The sequence below is a fragment of the Bufo bufo genome, chromosome 7 (genome assembly GCF_905171765.1).
Source record: "Bufo bufo chromosome 7, aBufBuf1.1, whole genome shotgun sequence".
Taxonomy (NCBI): domain Eukaryota; kingdom Metazoa; phylum Chordata; class Amphibia; order Anura; family Bufonidae; genus Bufo; species Bufo bufo.
In genome coordinates this window covers 37,529,057-37,543,365 of record NC_053395.1, presented here as the reverse complement: position 1 = coordinate 37,543,365, position 14,309 = coordinate 37,529,057, and the positions used below count along the sequence as shown (strand labels likewise).

The 14,309-nt window shown below is 46.4% G+C and overlaps 1 protein-coding gene and 1 long non-coding RNA gene across 2 annotated transcripts; one reads left to right on the top strand and one right to left on the bottom strand.

Annotated features, from left to right (window-relative positions):
- Positions 1–3,016: 3,016 nt before the first annotated feature.
- On the top strand, positions 3,017–4,897 carry LOC121007986. The gene is made up of 2 exons (XR_005780498.1): positions 3,017–3,072; positions 3,822–4,897. It is a non-coding gene; the product is annotated as an uncharacterized LOC121007986 (long non-coding RNA).
- On the bottom strand, positions 4,725–11,639 carry LOC121007984 (histone H3.3A). Its single transcript, XM_040440258.1, has 4 exons — positions 11,548–11,639; positions 7,158–7,301; positions 5,125–5,278; positions 4,725–5,043 (listed from the first exon to the last, which is right to left on the bottom strand). Exons 2-4 carry the CDS (start codon positions 7,283–7,285, stop codon positions 4,915–4,917), a joined length of 411 nt encoding a protein of 136 aa, XP_040296192.1. The 5' UTR covers positions 7,286–7,301; positions 11,548–11,639; the 3' UTR covers positions 4,725–4,914.
- Between the last annotated feature and the right edge of the window lie 2,670 nt (positions 11,640–14,309).

Below are 14,309 nucleotides of genomic sequence, written 5' to 3'. Positions count from 1 at the left end.
GCAAAAGATGCGGACAGCACTCCATGGCTCCGCTAAAAAAATATAACATGTCCTATTCTTGTAAGCACTTTGCGGACAAGAATAGGCATTTATATTGCCGATGCCCGTTCTGTAAATTGCGGAAGGCAACACGGACGGCTTGTTTTTTTGCGGACCGCAAAAAATGGCACGGCCGTGTGCATGAGGCCTAATAAACATTTCTGCTATACAGTGGAAGTCTATACTTCACTATGGCTGGGATTCCTTGATTACCTACAGGAGTGTCAGATAGAGGAGAGCTTGAAGGTCTTTCCCCGTGTCCCCAATTAACCTTGTACTGTGAAAGGAGGAGGTGGCGATAGCAGCACGGTCCCCCACTTTGATGACTGTTCCTGTGATTTTACCCACATCACATTGAGGATCTGCAGAGCAAAAATACAGCTACTTATCTTAGCGACGAATTTTTATTTTAAGGAACTTTTTTTTATATTTGTAAAAACTTTACTTTTTTTAAGTCACCTTAGGTGACAATAACTGGCAGTCATTAGATTTCCCATTGTGTTCATTAATGGCTAAATCAAAATCATTGAACTCTTCATTTGGAATATAATACAATGCTGCCACCTAGTGGCCTGTATTGGTATATTCCTGAAATAGACACGAATACTGCTCGAGGTTTCGGTCTATTTCAGGCTTGTAACAGGTTCCCCAATCTCACTTGGGGGAACACTGTTACTGGAGCAGACGTGCGCGACTTGCGCTTCCGGACTGCTCTGATGCCGTGGTCACATCGGAAGGGTAAAATGTATGCTATCAGCCTTATCCGGCGGCTAAGTCGCCCACTGCATGTGTGAGCGGGCGCCATGTTTAGGGTCCGGACTGCTGCACATGCAAGGGGGCGCCATGTTTAGGGGCTAGACTTGAGATCTTAAGGGGCTTAAACAGCTGATCAGCAGGGGTGCTGTGATGGAGAGACCCCCCCCCCCCAAATCAGATGATGACCTAGCCTGAGGCTGTCAGTTTTAAACTCCTGGATAACCGGTTTGAAAGGTAGAATCATTACTGCGCCTTCCACATCAGCAGGACAGACTGATTGCCAATACTGGCTACCACAGCAGGACTTAGGAAAGCAGAGTTGCTGACAAGAACTCCTTAGGGTCCCATTCACAAAACACAAACAGTGGCAATGTGCGGACCGCACATTGCCAGCTCTAATAGAATATACCTATTCTTGTCTGCTATTGCAGACAATAGGACATGCTCTATTTTTTTTTTTAGGATCGGAATTGCAGACTCAGAAGTGCGGCCCAATAGAAATGAATGGGTCCGCAATTCCGTTTCCCCAAAATGTGGACTGGAATTGTGGATGTGTGAATGGAGCCTTATTCTGATGGAATTATTGCACAGGTAGTAGTGCTACTTAACTCCTTAGCACTACTACCTCTCTTTAGCAGATGCACATGTACTGTGGGACAGTAGCCATTTCTTGATTTGGGAAAGGCAGGAGGTGTGCAATCTAATATGTTGCTTGCTGACTTTACACATTCAGGTTTTCCAATAGCATTTTGAGCTGGAACAGATTAAGCGTGAGGTAGTATCTTATTCTTTTATAATCCACTTTTGGTTTTAGCTTTAAGAAGTGGGTCAGAAAACCTGAATGTGGAAATCCAGCATTCACTTCTCACCAAACCTGCAATTACAAGAAACATCATGATTACTAGTGTTGATCAAAGCGAGCTTCAGAGGCTTCTTCCGAAGCTTTGGAATACTGTAGAGATCCGTCTCCATACAGTATTAATATATGGGCTCCGATGAGGCGAAGTTGCGTGCGACTTCAGAGCCCATACATTCTAATAATGTATGGAGATGGATCTCTGTCCAGTATTCTGAAGTCTTGAATGAAGTGACTGGAAGAATCCAAAACTTGCTTCGCTCAAAACCATTTACTCCTTTTTAATTAAAAGAAATGCTGGTAATTAGGGATGAGCAAATCTCTGCTTATGAAATTCACTCACTTAATTTGGTGGTAAAAGGTGAATTGCATTATGGATTCCATTACCACAACGCAATTCTATGACTGAACGCCTTTAGAGGCATTCCGTCATAATAGAAGTCTATGGGCTGCAAAATGGATCCGTCTCGTTTCCGTTATGCAGGGGAGGACTATTATAACGGAATGCCTTTAGAATTGCATTATGGTCCGTGGTAACAGAATCCATAATGCAATTCACCTTTTACCACCAAACCAGGTGTGATAGTTACAAAATCTGAAATGTACTCATCTCTACTGGTAATCACTCCATCCTGTCCTCTGTTGGAGAAGAAGACTGGGCTGTAGTGTTTAGTAGCTAGTGTGGCCCAAGTCAGAAGAGTTGGAGAAGCCCTGAGGTACACAAGGTTCTGTACAGACAGCACCTCTTTATACATTTCAATAGGGGCTGCTTCTGTAACACAGCCAGCTACAGACTTAAAAATGGACACCTCAAGGAAAGTCCTCATTGGGCCAGTAGCTAGTGGACAAGCCCTATACATTTACTACCAAGCTGAGATCTTAGATGCATAACAATTCGGAGCACCAAGGTTTGAGGTTACACATGGGCACACTTATGGTGAATACACTATACCAGGGGTACTGAACTAGCGGACCGCGGATGCCAGAAGCAATGAGCGCTTCCATCAATACAGAAGGAAGTGCTCATTGCTGGAGCGCAAGGTCCTTTCATTCCCCGCGCTCCTCTCCTTCAGGCTGGCGGCACACAGAATGATGAAGCAGGAAGACTTCTCCTTGCTCCACCATTCAGTACGGATCATGTTACCAGCCTGTGTGGGTGGAGCCTGCAGCATAGAAATCTGCATAAGCTCCACCCACAGTGATCTGTGTCTGCAGGAGAGAGGACTGAGCTTCAGTAACAGGACAAGGCGAGTAGTTACTGCATTTGTTTTTTTAACACTAAAGGGGCACAATGGGTATTATAACTGAAGGGGGCACAAAGGGCATTACTACTGTGAGGGGGCACTTAAGGTATTCATACTCTGGGGAGGAACTAAGGCATCACAATGTCAGGGGCACTAAGGGATCACCCTGCTGTGAGGGTGCACTTAGGGGTATCATACTCTGGAGCACTAAAAAGGGATATACTGTCTGAGGGGCATCATTATTGTAGAGGGGGCACTGAGGACATTCTTAGTGTTTAGTTGGCAGAAAGGAGATTAGGTGGGCTTGGAGGTGTGGATTGTAAAAAATGTAATCTAATAAAGCAGCACTACATGCCAAGGGTACTTTCACACTACCGTTTTTCTTTTCTGGCGCCGAGTTCCGTTTTAAGGGCTCAAATCCGGAAAAGAACTGATCAGTTTTATCCTAATGCATTCTGAATGGAGAGTAATCCGTTCAGGATGCATCAGGATGTCTTCAGTTCAGTCTTTTTGACTGATCCAGATTTTTGGCCGGAGGTAAAAATACAACATGCTACGGTTTTCTGAAAAGCCTGAACACTTTGACTGAATGCCGGATCCGGCGCCGTGTGTTCAGTCAAACCGGATCCGACTTTTGCATGTTAAACCCGAAAAATGTGAAAAAAAAGTTAGTCCATAAATGGCAGATCCGTTTTTCCCAATGCATTTTTTCATTGTGATCAAAATCCTGATCAGGATTCAAATGTAATCCGTTTTCACACGTTTTTCTGGATCCGGCGGGCAGTTCCGGTGTCGGAATTGAACGCCGGATTCAAACAACGCTAGTGTGAGAGTAGCCTAATGGTGTTGTCCCTCCATACATTTGTTTTACAGCTCAGACCTTTATCCTACAGCAGACTCAGGTATGTGGACCTAAAAATAAATAGGTCCTTGAGTACCCCTGCACTATACTACAGGACTAGCCAGGTTCTTTTGTGAAAGCAAAGGAAGAAGGTGAAGATTTAACAAGCGGATTTATTTTAAGTAAAAATCTTGAGAACACTGGTTCATGGTAGTGAAAAAAACATGCTGCAGGAGATCACTTCTCATCCCAACTATAGAGCAACAAAGCTTAAAGATCTTAACGCATTGGCATTTATTGACAAGTCTGTACCATTACATAGTTTGCCTATAAAAACTATAGGGAAACTGATCATCCCCCTGTATCACCCAAACCCCTAACTGCTGGTAAGAACAAGATCCACACACAAGTTTTATAGCAATGCCCAAAGCCTTCAGATAAATGCTGGTATGATAAACCCTGGGTACACAACACTGATACCAAGCACTAAGCTGCCCCCCAGACATCTATCACATTATGTACGGCTCAGTCTAGACTAGGGATCAGCAACCCCCGGCTCTCCAGCTGTAAGCTACAACTACCAGAATCCTTTCTTAACTAGAGCAGCCAAGTACATACTGGGAGTTGTAGTTTCACAGCAGCTGGAGTGCCAAAGGTTGCTGGTCCAGGACAACTTGACTAGTCACCGCATGTATTTGTTGACTAACCTTAATATGTTCTCTACTGTAACCCACACAACTACCTTGCCATGCTGACTGTTACCACATGAGTCACGTGCCTTGGATCAGGATCATCCTGTAAAACTGCAGACCTGTTAAGTGGATGAATGTCTGCTTTGACCCATACGTCGCTCTAAAGACGGCAAGACCACTGAGGTAGTGGAAAGTTTATTTACAATGGAGTTACACTTAGATACCAAAGTATGGAGAGAGAATTGAGGCAAGGCATGCAAACTGAAGTGGGAAGGGTCACAGAAGACTAGCTGTAGATACAAATTTTTCTGAAAAACCTGAGGATTAAGGGAATGTCATATAAAATGTGTACTACCCATTTACTGTCAACTACTCTACAGTTAACAAACCCTTTATAAAATAAAGAGACATCACACTTATGTACAGTTTGTAAAAAAAAGAAAATCTAAGATCAAAAACAAGTTTCCCGGAAAAAAAAAAAAAAGTTTAAGCACGTTCTCCACGGATTCTTCTTGCTAGCTGGATGTCCTTGGGCATGATGGTTACTCTTTTTGCATGGATGGCGCACAGGTTGGTGTCCTCAAAGAGACCCACCAAGTAGGCCTCACTTGCTTCCTAAAAATGAAGCATTAGACAGTCAGTACATACATAGTGCCATAGGAGACGGAAAATCTGTAATCGTCAGCACCAACTCACCTGCAGAGCACCAATAGCCGCGCTCTGGAACCTCAGATCAGTCTTGAAATCCTGGGCGATCTCCCTCACAAGACGCTGGAAGGGAAGCTTGCGGATCAGCAGCTCAGTGGACTTCTGATACCTTCTGATCTCTCTCAAAGCCACAGTACCAGGCCTAAAGTGACATCAAGTTACCATAAAGAGATAAGTGCCAGTGGAAGCAGCATTTCTATGTTTTATTGCAAGTTATACCATTTCCACATGTAAAACCCTTTGAAACACATTGAATATCATAGAATGTGAATAGTTTTAAAACTGCACAGTCACTAGGCTCTGTGCCTGTAGGCACCTGAATGGACCCCATCAAGTTCTGGCATTCAATGTTTTCATGGAGACCGTTACATGCGGTGCTATTCTTGAATGAACAGAACATTAGAATAAGGCTGCCCGCTTGATTTTATAGCACAGAAAAACTGCAGCGTGATACAGCACCAGCAGTGTATGGCAGGCCTGGGCAACCTGCAGCTCTCCAGCTGTTGCAAAACTACAGCTCCCAGCATGCCCAAACTCCCTACAGCAGGCCATTGTTTGGGAATTGTTTAACAGCTGGAGAGCTGCAGGTCGGCCATCCCTGGTGTATGGGATTAGACAAATATCATGTACACTGTAGAAATGGACTTGTTGAGCAGATTTTGAAATAAACATGACACTGGTGTTTTGGTGTCAATTTCACTCTTTTCAATCAAATCCTCACCAAAACTGTAATCATGCAGATCTATGTGCTGCAAGTTATCTGCACACAAATCTGCATGCACCCTAAAGCAGATTGTCAGCATAGGGAGCTATAGACTTACACGGCCCGATTTCCAGGAACAAGTGTTCATATGAATACTTGTTCTCAGTAATCTGAACATGTAAAGGGGCCGCAGACCACCCAATGAACGAGTCATTGGGTGAAGTTCTCGTGCAGACACCTCAATCATAGTTTCTGGGACAGATTGTGCTGCATGAACAGATCCACAGCCCAGAATCAAATGACCATGAAAGCGAACAATTGCAGCATGTAAGTGCAGCTGTCCTCCACTGGCAAGCAGTTAACAGAAGAGATCATGTGCCTTTAGCATTTGTCTACACAGATGTGATAGGTGCAGAGAAAGTGCCACAACCCCAACATTCAGCATAGATCGTTCTCCTACAGAGTCCACAGAATCCATGAAATGTACATTAAGTGATTTGACAAAATGACTTCTGAAACCCATTACAAAAGTCGCTTCAAAACAGTAACAAGAGCTCAACTTCTCTACAATTAGGGCTCATTCAGAATCAAGGACATGTGCCGTCCTTGTTCTCCAGACCTCACACGATGTTTTCACTTTAATGTGTTTATTCAGTTATACACCAGATGCAGACCTCACATACAGTGGAGTACATGCATGAGAGTCTACACCACTGCTGTGATGTAAAGAAGTCACAAGTTATGGAACTGAGAAAAGTGCAGCGGGCTGAGCAGAGGGGCCGGGCCTCCCACCAGATACACCAGCCCTTCAGACGAAAAACAGTCTGACATACTAGTTAACCAGAATCTATGACGTTACTATGTCCACATAGTGCACAGAGCTGAAGTGTTACAGCTGCATCTTCCACAGCAGACCATCAAGACATCTTGGACTCCAGGTATAGGACACCTGCTACAATCTATCACTTAGATGCATATGACACCATAGAAGGAAGCATCACATTATACAGCTATGGCCTAGTTCACATCAGTAATTGGGTCAGTGACTTCCTTCAGTTGCTGTAAGCCAAAACCAGACATGGGGCCTACACGGATAAGGTATAATGGAAAGATCTTCACGTGCTCTGTGTTGATCCACACATGATTTTGGCTCAAATATTGATAGAAATCACTGACAAAATACTGGCTGTGGGAACTAAGGCCAATATTGCCCTAAGTTTAGTTACTTGAAGTACTGCATGTGCCTCAGACAACTGTTTGCAGCCATGGACAGCCTGCAGTACGACAGCTTCATAACCTGATTACAAGCCATCTGTACCTGTATCTGTGAGGCTTCTTAACACCTCCAGTAGACGGGGCACTTTTCCTGGCAGCTTTGGTGGCCAGCTGCTTCCTAGGAGCCTTTCCTCCAGTAGACTTACGGGCAGTCTGCTTTGTACGAGCCATTGTTCAGGAAAGTAACCTGAAAAATAAATAGAAACTTAGTATTCAGGGCAATTGTTTTTTCTCTTTGGTTGGAAATCAAATTTTGTCATCACAAGATGCGAGGTTAAATGAAACCTATCGATCTGTCAGCCACTTCAGGGTGGCAAGAAGGCTACCAATATGAGACTGTCAGCATCTCTGCTAGGAGGATTTCTAGGTTAAGAGGCAGGAGAACAGAGTCTGAGCAGGATCTGGTGGCTGACGACCACTGCAGTTCGTGACCGGCTGGTATAACCTAGAAGGCTGAGCAGCTGCACATTCCACCTGAGCCCCCTGCAGGAGAGCTGTGGTATTACACGGAGCTATTCTGCTCATACTAAACCAGTTGAGCCGTTAAAGTGGGCTGTTGTGTCTTCTGAATGTACCCTGATGCTTCATGCCGACAGCCATGTCCGGATTTCAGTGCATAAACACTGGATCCACAAAACATGGATACCTTCTGTGTGCAATGCATGGTTCTCCCCATCTGCAATACAGACAATAGGCACACAGACCAGCCCCTTAGGAATGGGTCAATGTGTCACCCACAAAAAGGCAAGTGGATGACATCACCATTGCAGAGTGAGCTGAGCATCCCATTAAAAAAGGTTGTCCGCTCAGAAAACCTATTTACACAAACAGTACATAGGGGCCCTTGGCTCTTGTCTAGAGCGGAGGAGGGCCGTTAGAGGCCACTGATCTGACCGGGCAGTGTATTCACAAGAGCAATAAGCACTGATTGGAGAGATACAAGTCAGAGCTCATCACCCAACCCAAAATTAAAAGGGGACAAGCAATATTTCATGCCTTCCATTTGCCATATCGCTAGTAGAACATCTAGTTTACACAGCGCCTGACAGACAGCTGCTCATTTCTCAGGTAAGTGGCAGCACCGTTACATGGGCCACTTACTGGGAGTGACTACAAAAACATCCATTACTGTAGCCAGCCCAATCCTGACCCTGTTTGTGTGGTAAATGGGTTTCGACTAAAGTGGAGAACCCCTTCAACATCGCCCTCACTAATCCCTTAAAGGGGTTTTCCCATCTTAGACAATGGAGGCATATCGCTAGGATATGCCCCCATTGTCTGAAAAGTGTGGGTCCCACCTCTGGGACCCGCACCTACAAGGAGAACGGAGTGGAGAAAGTTGAAGAGGGAGCACTGCACATGCGCAGCCACCCTCCATTAATTTCTATGGAGCCGCCGAAAATAGCTGGCTCGGCTATTTCCGTCAGCCCCATAGAAATGAATGGGAGCGGTGGCTGTGCATGTGCGGTGCGCTGCCATTCACTTCAATATCAGAGGCGGGGAGCTGCACCTGGTGGTGGACAGATCCAAGGGGTCCTCCAGCCACAACTCTCCCCGGCTCCGTTCTCCTTGTAGGTGCGGGTCCCAGAGGTGGGATATGCCCCCATTGTCTAAGATGGGATAACCTCTTTAAGGTATTCTCACCATTTCTACACGGCTCCAACAGTCCCCCAGGCACGGTTTACTTTTGTCTAGCTTCCTGCCGCTCTGCACTGTGGGTCCTAGCGCAGAATCATGCGCTTTCAGACGACTCCCCTCCACCATCACTCCGCCCCCCATTGTTATTCCACCTCCTGCCGCACATTTTCCTCCCACTAGTAATGACCCTAAACTCCTCCTGACTCAGTCCTTAGAAGCAATACTCGGACCTAATCACGTTTTAATCTCCAGCCTGTTGCTCATTTGCATGCATTGGAGGCGTTTACTATACTAATTAGCATAGTTGCCTTGCCTCCTTTATTGTGAACAACACGCCCTGCCTGGTGACATCACCAGATTGGAGTGCGGCTGGCGTGGCTTAGGACGATCTGTTACCGCCGAGGTACCGCCCCTCGAGCGCTCGGCATAATGCCTGCAGCTGATGGTGACATCACCGGGCTCACTGCGAAGCGGCTTTGCTCTGCCAAAGCGATCCGGTGACGTCACTGAATGTGAGAAAAGACTCACTTCTGGCTGTGAATTTGCGTAATGAGTACAGGACATCAGAAAAGTCTGGGAATGGTAGAACCCCTTAAAAAAAAAAAAAATCTTCATGGGGCCTTTAAAGGGCCCGTCTCATCTCAGACACTGGGGGCTCATCACTAGTATATACCCCTTTGTCCAATAGGTGTGGGTCCCACACCTCTATGGAGAACAGAGTGGACCAAAGTAGTGGCTGGAGTTTCCCCAGGTCCGGCCACCAAACGCTCTCCATAAAAGTGAATGGGAGCGTGCGCTGCACATGACCGGCCACCACTCCTATTGACTATGGGCCCGGCAGAAATAGCTGAGCCAGCGCTCACCTATTTCCAGCAGCCCCATAGAAATTAATGGAAGGCAGCTGCACATGCGCAGCAGTGGGACCCACACCTATCAATGTGGGCTTATCCTAGCAATATATCCCCATTTTCTGAGATGAGACAACCCCATTAAGCCAGACCGCTTACGTTGCAGGACTTGGCAGTAAACACATCTGGTGTCACCATCCCACTGAAAACCAGAGCGCAAGGATGTCTACACGCTCAAGTCCTCGCGATTCTCACGAGAATGAGCTCCTTCTCCCAGGCTAAGAGCGGGGCGCTCTGATTGGCTGCGAGCGCATCCAGAGAAGATAACCGCTCCCAGGGAAATTACAAGTCTCCACCTAGTATAACCAAGTCGCTTAAAAGGGGTTCTGCACTTTGTTTTAACTGATGATCTATCCTCTGGATACATCAGCTTCTGATCGACAAGGGTCCGACACCTGGGACCCCCCACCAGTCAGCTGTTTGAGAAGGCAGAGGCGCAGCCTTCTCACTGTTTACCGCTGGCCCAGTGACATCACGACTAGTGTACACTAGCGTGGGCGGGGATAAGCTCCATTAGAGTTAACAGAGCTTAGCCCCTCCCAGTTGATACTAGTCGTGACATCACTGGGCCGGTGGTAAACAGTGATGAGGCCGCGGTGCTGCTGTAGCCCCACTGCCTTCTCAAACAGCTGATTGGTGGGAGTCCCTGGTGTCGGACCCCCAATCAGATGCTGATGATCCATCCAGAGGATAGATCAGATAAGACTAGATGAAAAGGTTCTCTAGAAGGTGAACAACCCCTTGAAGTGTCCAATCTGTAAAGCTGCCTCTGCCTTTGATGAAGCAGCACACTGCAACTGAATTGGACATCAATGAGACAAAATTATGTTTTAAACCTCAGATCACTGAAAGCAGAAGTCAACTAAATACCAGAAGCATTACTAAGGCTTGTAAACGTCACGTGACCCGCGGGGGATGACTAGTGTCCTTCCGCAAACAGGAAGGACAAAAAGTCCCTGCTTCTCCACCCCCAAGCTATGAGACCATTTACCGGTAACGGGGGATTATTCAGCTCGTTAAAAATAAATAAACAGTAATGAATAAGCCCCGGTGAGCAGCACATGTCTGCAGGGAGAGCACATCCTGTGTCCGGTCAGCGCCGCTCTCATACAAACTGATGGGACGACTGCCCCTAGCGGCCGCTCCGGCGCACTGCGCTCCACCAGACACCCGCCATTATGTGATCTTTATCATCCAGCACAAAACAAATGTAGAAATGCGAGAAGGGAGAGAAAAATAATAATAATCCCCTTCCACCCGAAAAGTCTTAAAGTTCACATTGTTTTTGCGCCATTTCCCACAGTCATTGAGAACCAGGAAGGGTTTGAGTCCGGGTCTCAATAGACATCTGGAAGGGAGAAGAAAATAAATAAATGCGGGAGCCATTAAACGGTGAGGAAGCGGCGGCGGCCGTCCTCCTCTCCGGGGCCTGACCGCACAATGTAAGGGGCGATACAAAGCCGGGCTGGGGACACCCCAGGGGGCCAGGAGTCAGGGGCCCCCCACAATGGGGTGACGGCCACCATTTCAGGGCAGCTTCTCCTCACGTCCTGTCTCCTCTTCCCCCAAGCGACGAGACAACATGGCGCCCAGCGAGCTCCGGGAAACAAGGGGGGAGGGGTGAACTTACCGCCTGACCTCTCCACCGGGAACCGGGACCTAAAGAAACCGATTTTTATCCAGTTTTATTTTTTTTAACTGACCCCCACCAACCGTAAGAAAAAAAACGGTAACCGGATTTTAACGTTAAAATACCGAACCGGTAAAATGACGTCACCACTAGCCGTTTTCAGCCAGAAAAACCACCACTACTCAAAGCGAACCACCCTAAGCAGCCACCAGACGCGCGGCCCGCTAACGGAGAGCGCGACCGCAACGGTCACTTACCGAACGATCCCGTGGAGCGCTGACACAACACGACCGACGAGGCGAGTAATAACGTACGCCTGTGCCCGCCACCCGGCTTTATATAGTCTGCGCCACGTCACCCCCCTGATTCGTCGTCTTTGTTTCCCTGGGAGCGGCTTCTGATTGGCTGCGGCAGATGGAGGCCGTCGTTGATTGGTGGAACGGAAAGAAGGCGGGGGGAGGAGAAGCCCCTCGGCTCGGTGTGTGTGTGTGTGTCACAGTGCGGCTTCATAGGAGCACAATGTAAAATGATAAATACAAACAGACTTTGTGTCACTATTGTGAGTGCCAGCGTGTGAGGTCACCGAGGACGTGCATGCTCTACGGCCGAGGATGCACGGAGCCCTATGCTGACGCCAGCCTACTGCGGCATATGTTTTATTATGTATAGTTATCATGTATATGTGGGTTTCTGCTGCCCCACCACTGGAAATCATTGTTCAGCCTACAACCCCTAGATTATCAATAAAGTTTAATAGGTTTTGAATCAAAGAAATAGACTCTGTTGGTTTTAAAGGCAGCAGAATTGGTGTTTGTGCCCTGGACCTTTGGGGCCCAGGATGGTATTAGAGCCGGGGGCCCACCGGAGGATCCTGTAGTGGACCAGTCCGACCCTGATATCGGGGGAGAGCTATCGAACTGGTGTGAAGGAAAACTGGCTTAGTTGCCCATAGCAACCAATCAGATTCCTCCTTTCATTTTCCAAAGGATCTCTGAAAAATGAAAGTGTCGACTTGATTGGTTGCCATGGGCAACTAAGCCAGTTTTCCTTTACACCAGTTTGATAAAACTCCCTCACAGAGTCCATATGGGTTGATATTACTGACCGCTAGGCCATGAGCGGCCGATGCTTCTGGGGGAGAATGCCTCCATAATAAAGCATGCCATGGAAGTAGGCATGATTTTTTTTTATGTTCAAAGAGTCATATTTTTACATTATTGTGTGTTATATATGTTATGATGAATAGATATATTTTACATTGGATTGCTGTACAGGAAGAAAATGATGACCCCCACCGGTTTGGGTATAGCAATTGAAAAAAGCAGACGTACTATAATCCTATTACTGGAATTGTTTACTGAATGCATTACGTTAGTCCATCAGCAAACACAATACTGCTTTACCACGTCCTGTGCCGGCTGCTTCAAGGACAGAAAGCAGGTGGAGTGTACTACAGTTTGCAATGTGCTGATATATTCCCTCCGATAATTGTAACCTCCATGGCCTCATAGTGATGAGAGATATGAAACTCGCCATGTTCCGGCCGCCGTCTCCGTAAATGTCTCCTCATACACAAACATAAGAGGAGATTTATCAAGACTGGAGTTTCCTATGCCGGTCTTGATCTCCCGTGGGCTGGAGTGAGAGGCGCCAAATTTATTAAGAGGCGCAACCATTACCAATGAATGAAGACTGCATAAACGACAATTAGTTAATACGATGCTGCTGTGGTTTGTATGTCTGCACAGTACTCATAGGCGTGCGCAGCCTAAAGCACAAACACACACACACCGCGCGCGCATGTATGTTTGTATATATTATATACACATACATACACACACACACACACATATATATATATACAGTCAGGTCCATAAATATTGGGACATGGACACAATTGTAACATTTTTGGCTCTATACACCACCACAATGGATTTGAAATGAAACGAACAAGATGTGCTTTACCTGCAGACTGTCAGCTTTAATGTGAGGGTATTTACATCCAAATCAGGTGAACGGTGCAGGAATTACAGCAGTTTGCTTATGTGCCTCCCACTTGTTAAGGAACCACAAGTAATGGGACAATTGGCTTCTCAGCTGTTCCATGGCCAGGTGTGTGTTATTCCCTCATTATCCCAATTACAGTGAGCAGATAAAAGGTCCAGAGTTCATTTCAAGTGTGCTATTTGCATTTGGAATCTGTTGCTGTCAACTCTCAAGATGAGATCCAAAGAGCTGTCACCATCAGTGAAGCAAGCCATCATTAGGCTGAAAAAACACAACAAACCCATCAGAGAGATGGCAAAAACATTAGGTGTGGCCAAAATAACTGTTTGGAACATTCTTATAAAGAAGGAACGCACCGGTGAGCTCAGCAACACCAAAAGACCCGGAAGACCACGGAAAACAACTGTGGTGGATGAGCGAAGAATTCATTCCCTGGTGAAGAAAACACCCTTCACAACAGTTGGCCAGATCAAGAACACTCTCCAGGAGGTAGGTGTATGTGTGTCAACAATCAAGAGAAGACTTCACCAGAGTGAATACAGAGGGTTCACCACAAGATGTAAACCATTGGTGAGCCTCAAAAACAGGAAGGCCAGATTGGAGTTTGCCAAACGACATCTAAAAAAGCCTTCACAGTTCTGGAACAACATCCTATGGACAGATGAGACCAAGATCAACTTGTACCAGAGTGATGGGAAGAGAAGAGTATGGAGAAGGAAAGGAACTGCTCATGATCCTAAGCATACCACCTCATCAATGAAGCATAGTGGTGGTGGTGTCATGGCGTGGGCATGTATGGCTGCCAATGGAACTGGTTCTCTTGTATTTATTGATGATGTGACTGCTGACAAAAGCAGCAGGATGAATTCTGAAGTGTTTCGGGCAATATTATCTGCTCATATTCAGCCAAATGCTTCAGAACTCATTGGACGGCGCTTCACAGTGCAGATGGACAATGACCCAAAGCATACTGCAAAAGCAACCAAAGAGTTTTTTAAGGGAAAGAAGTGGA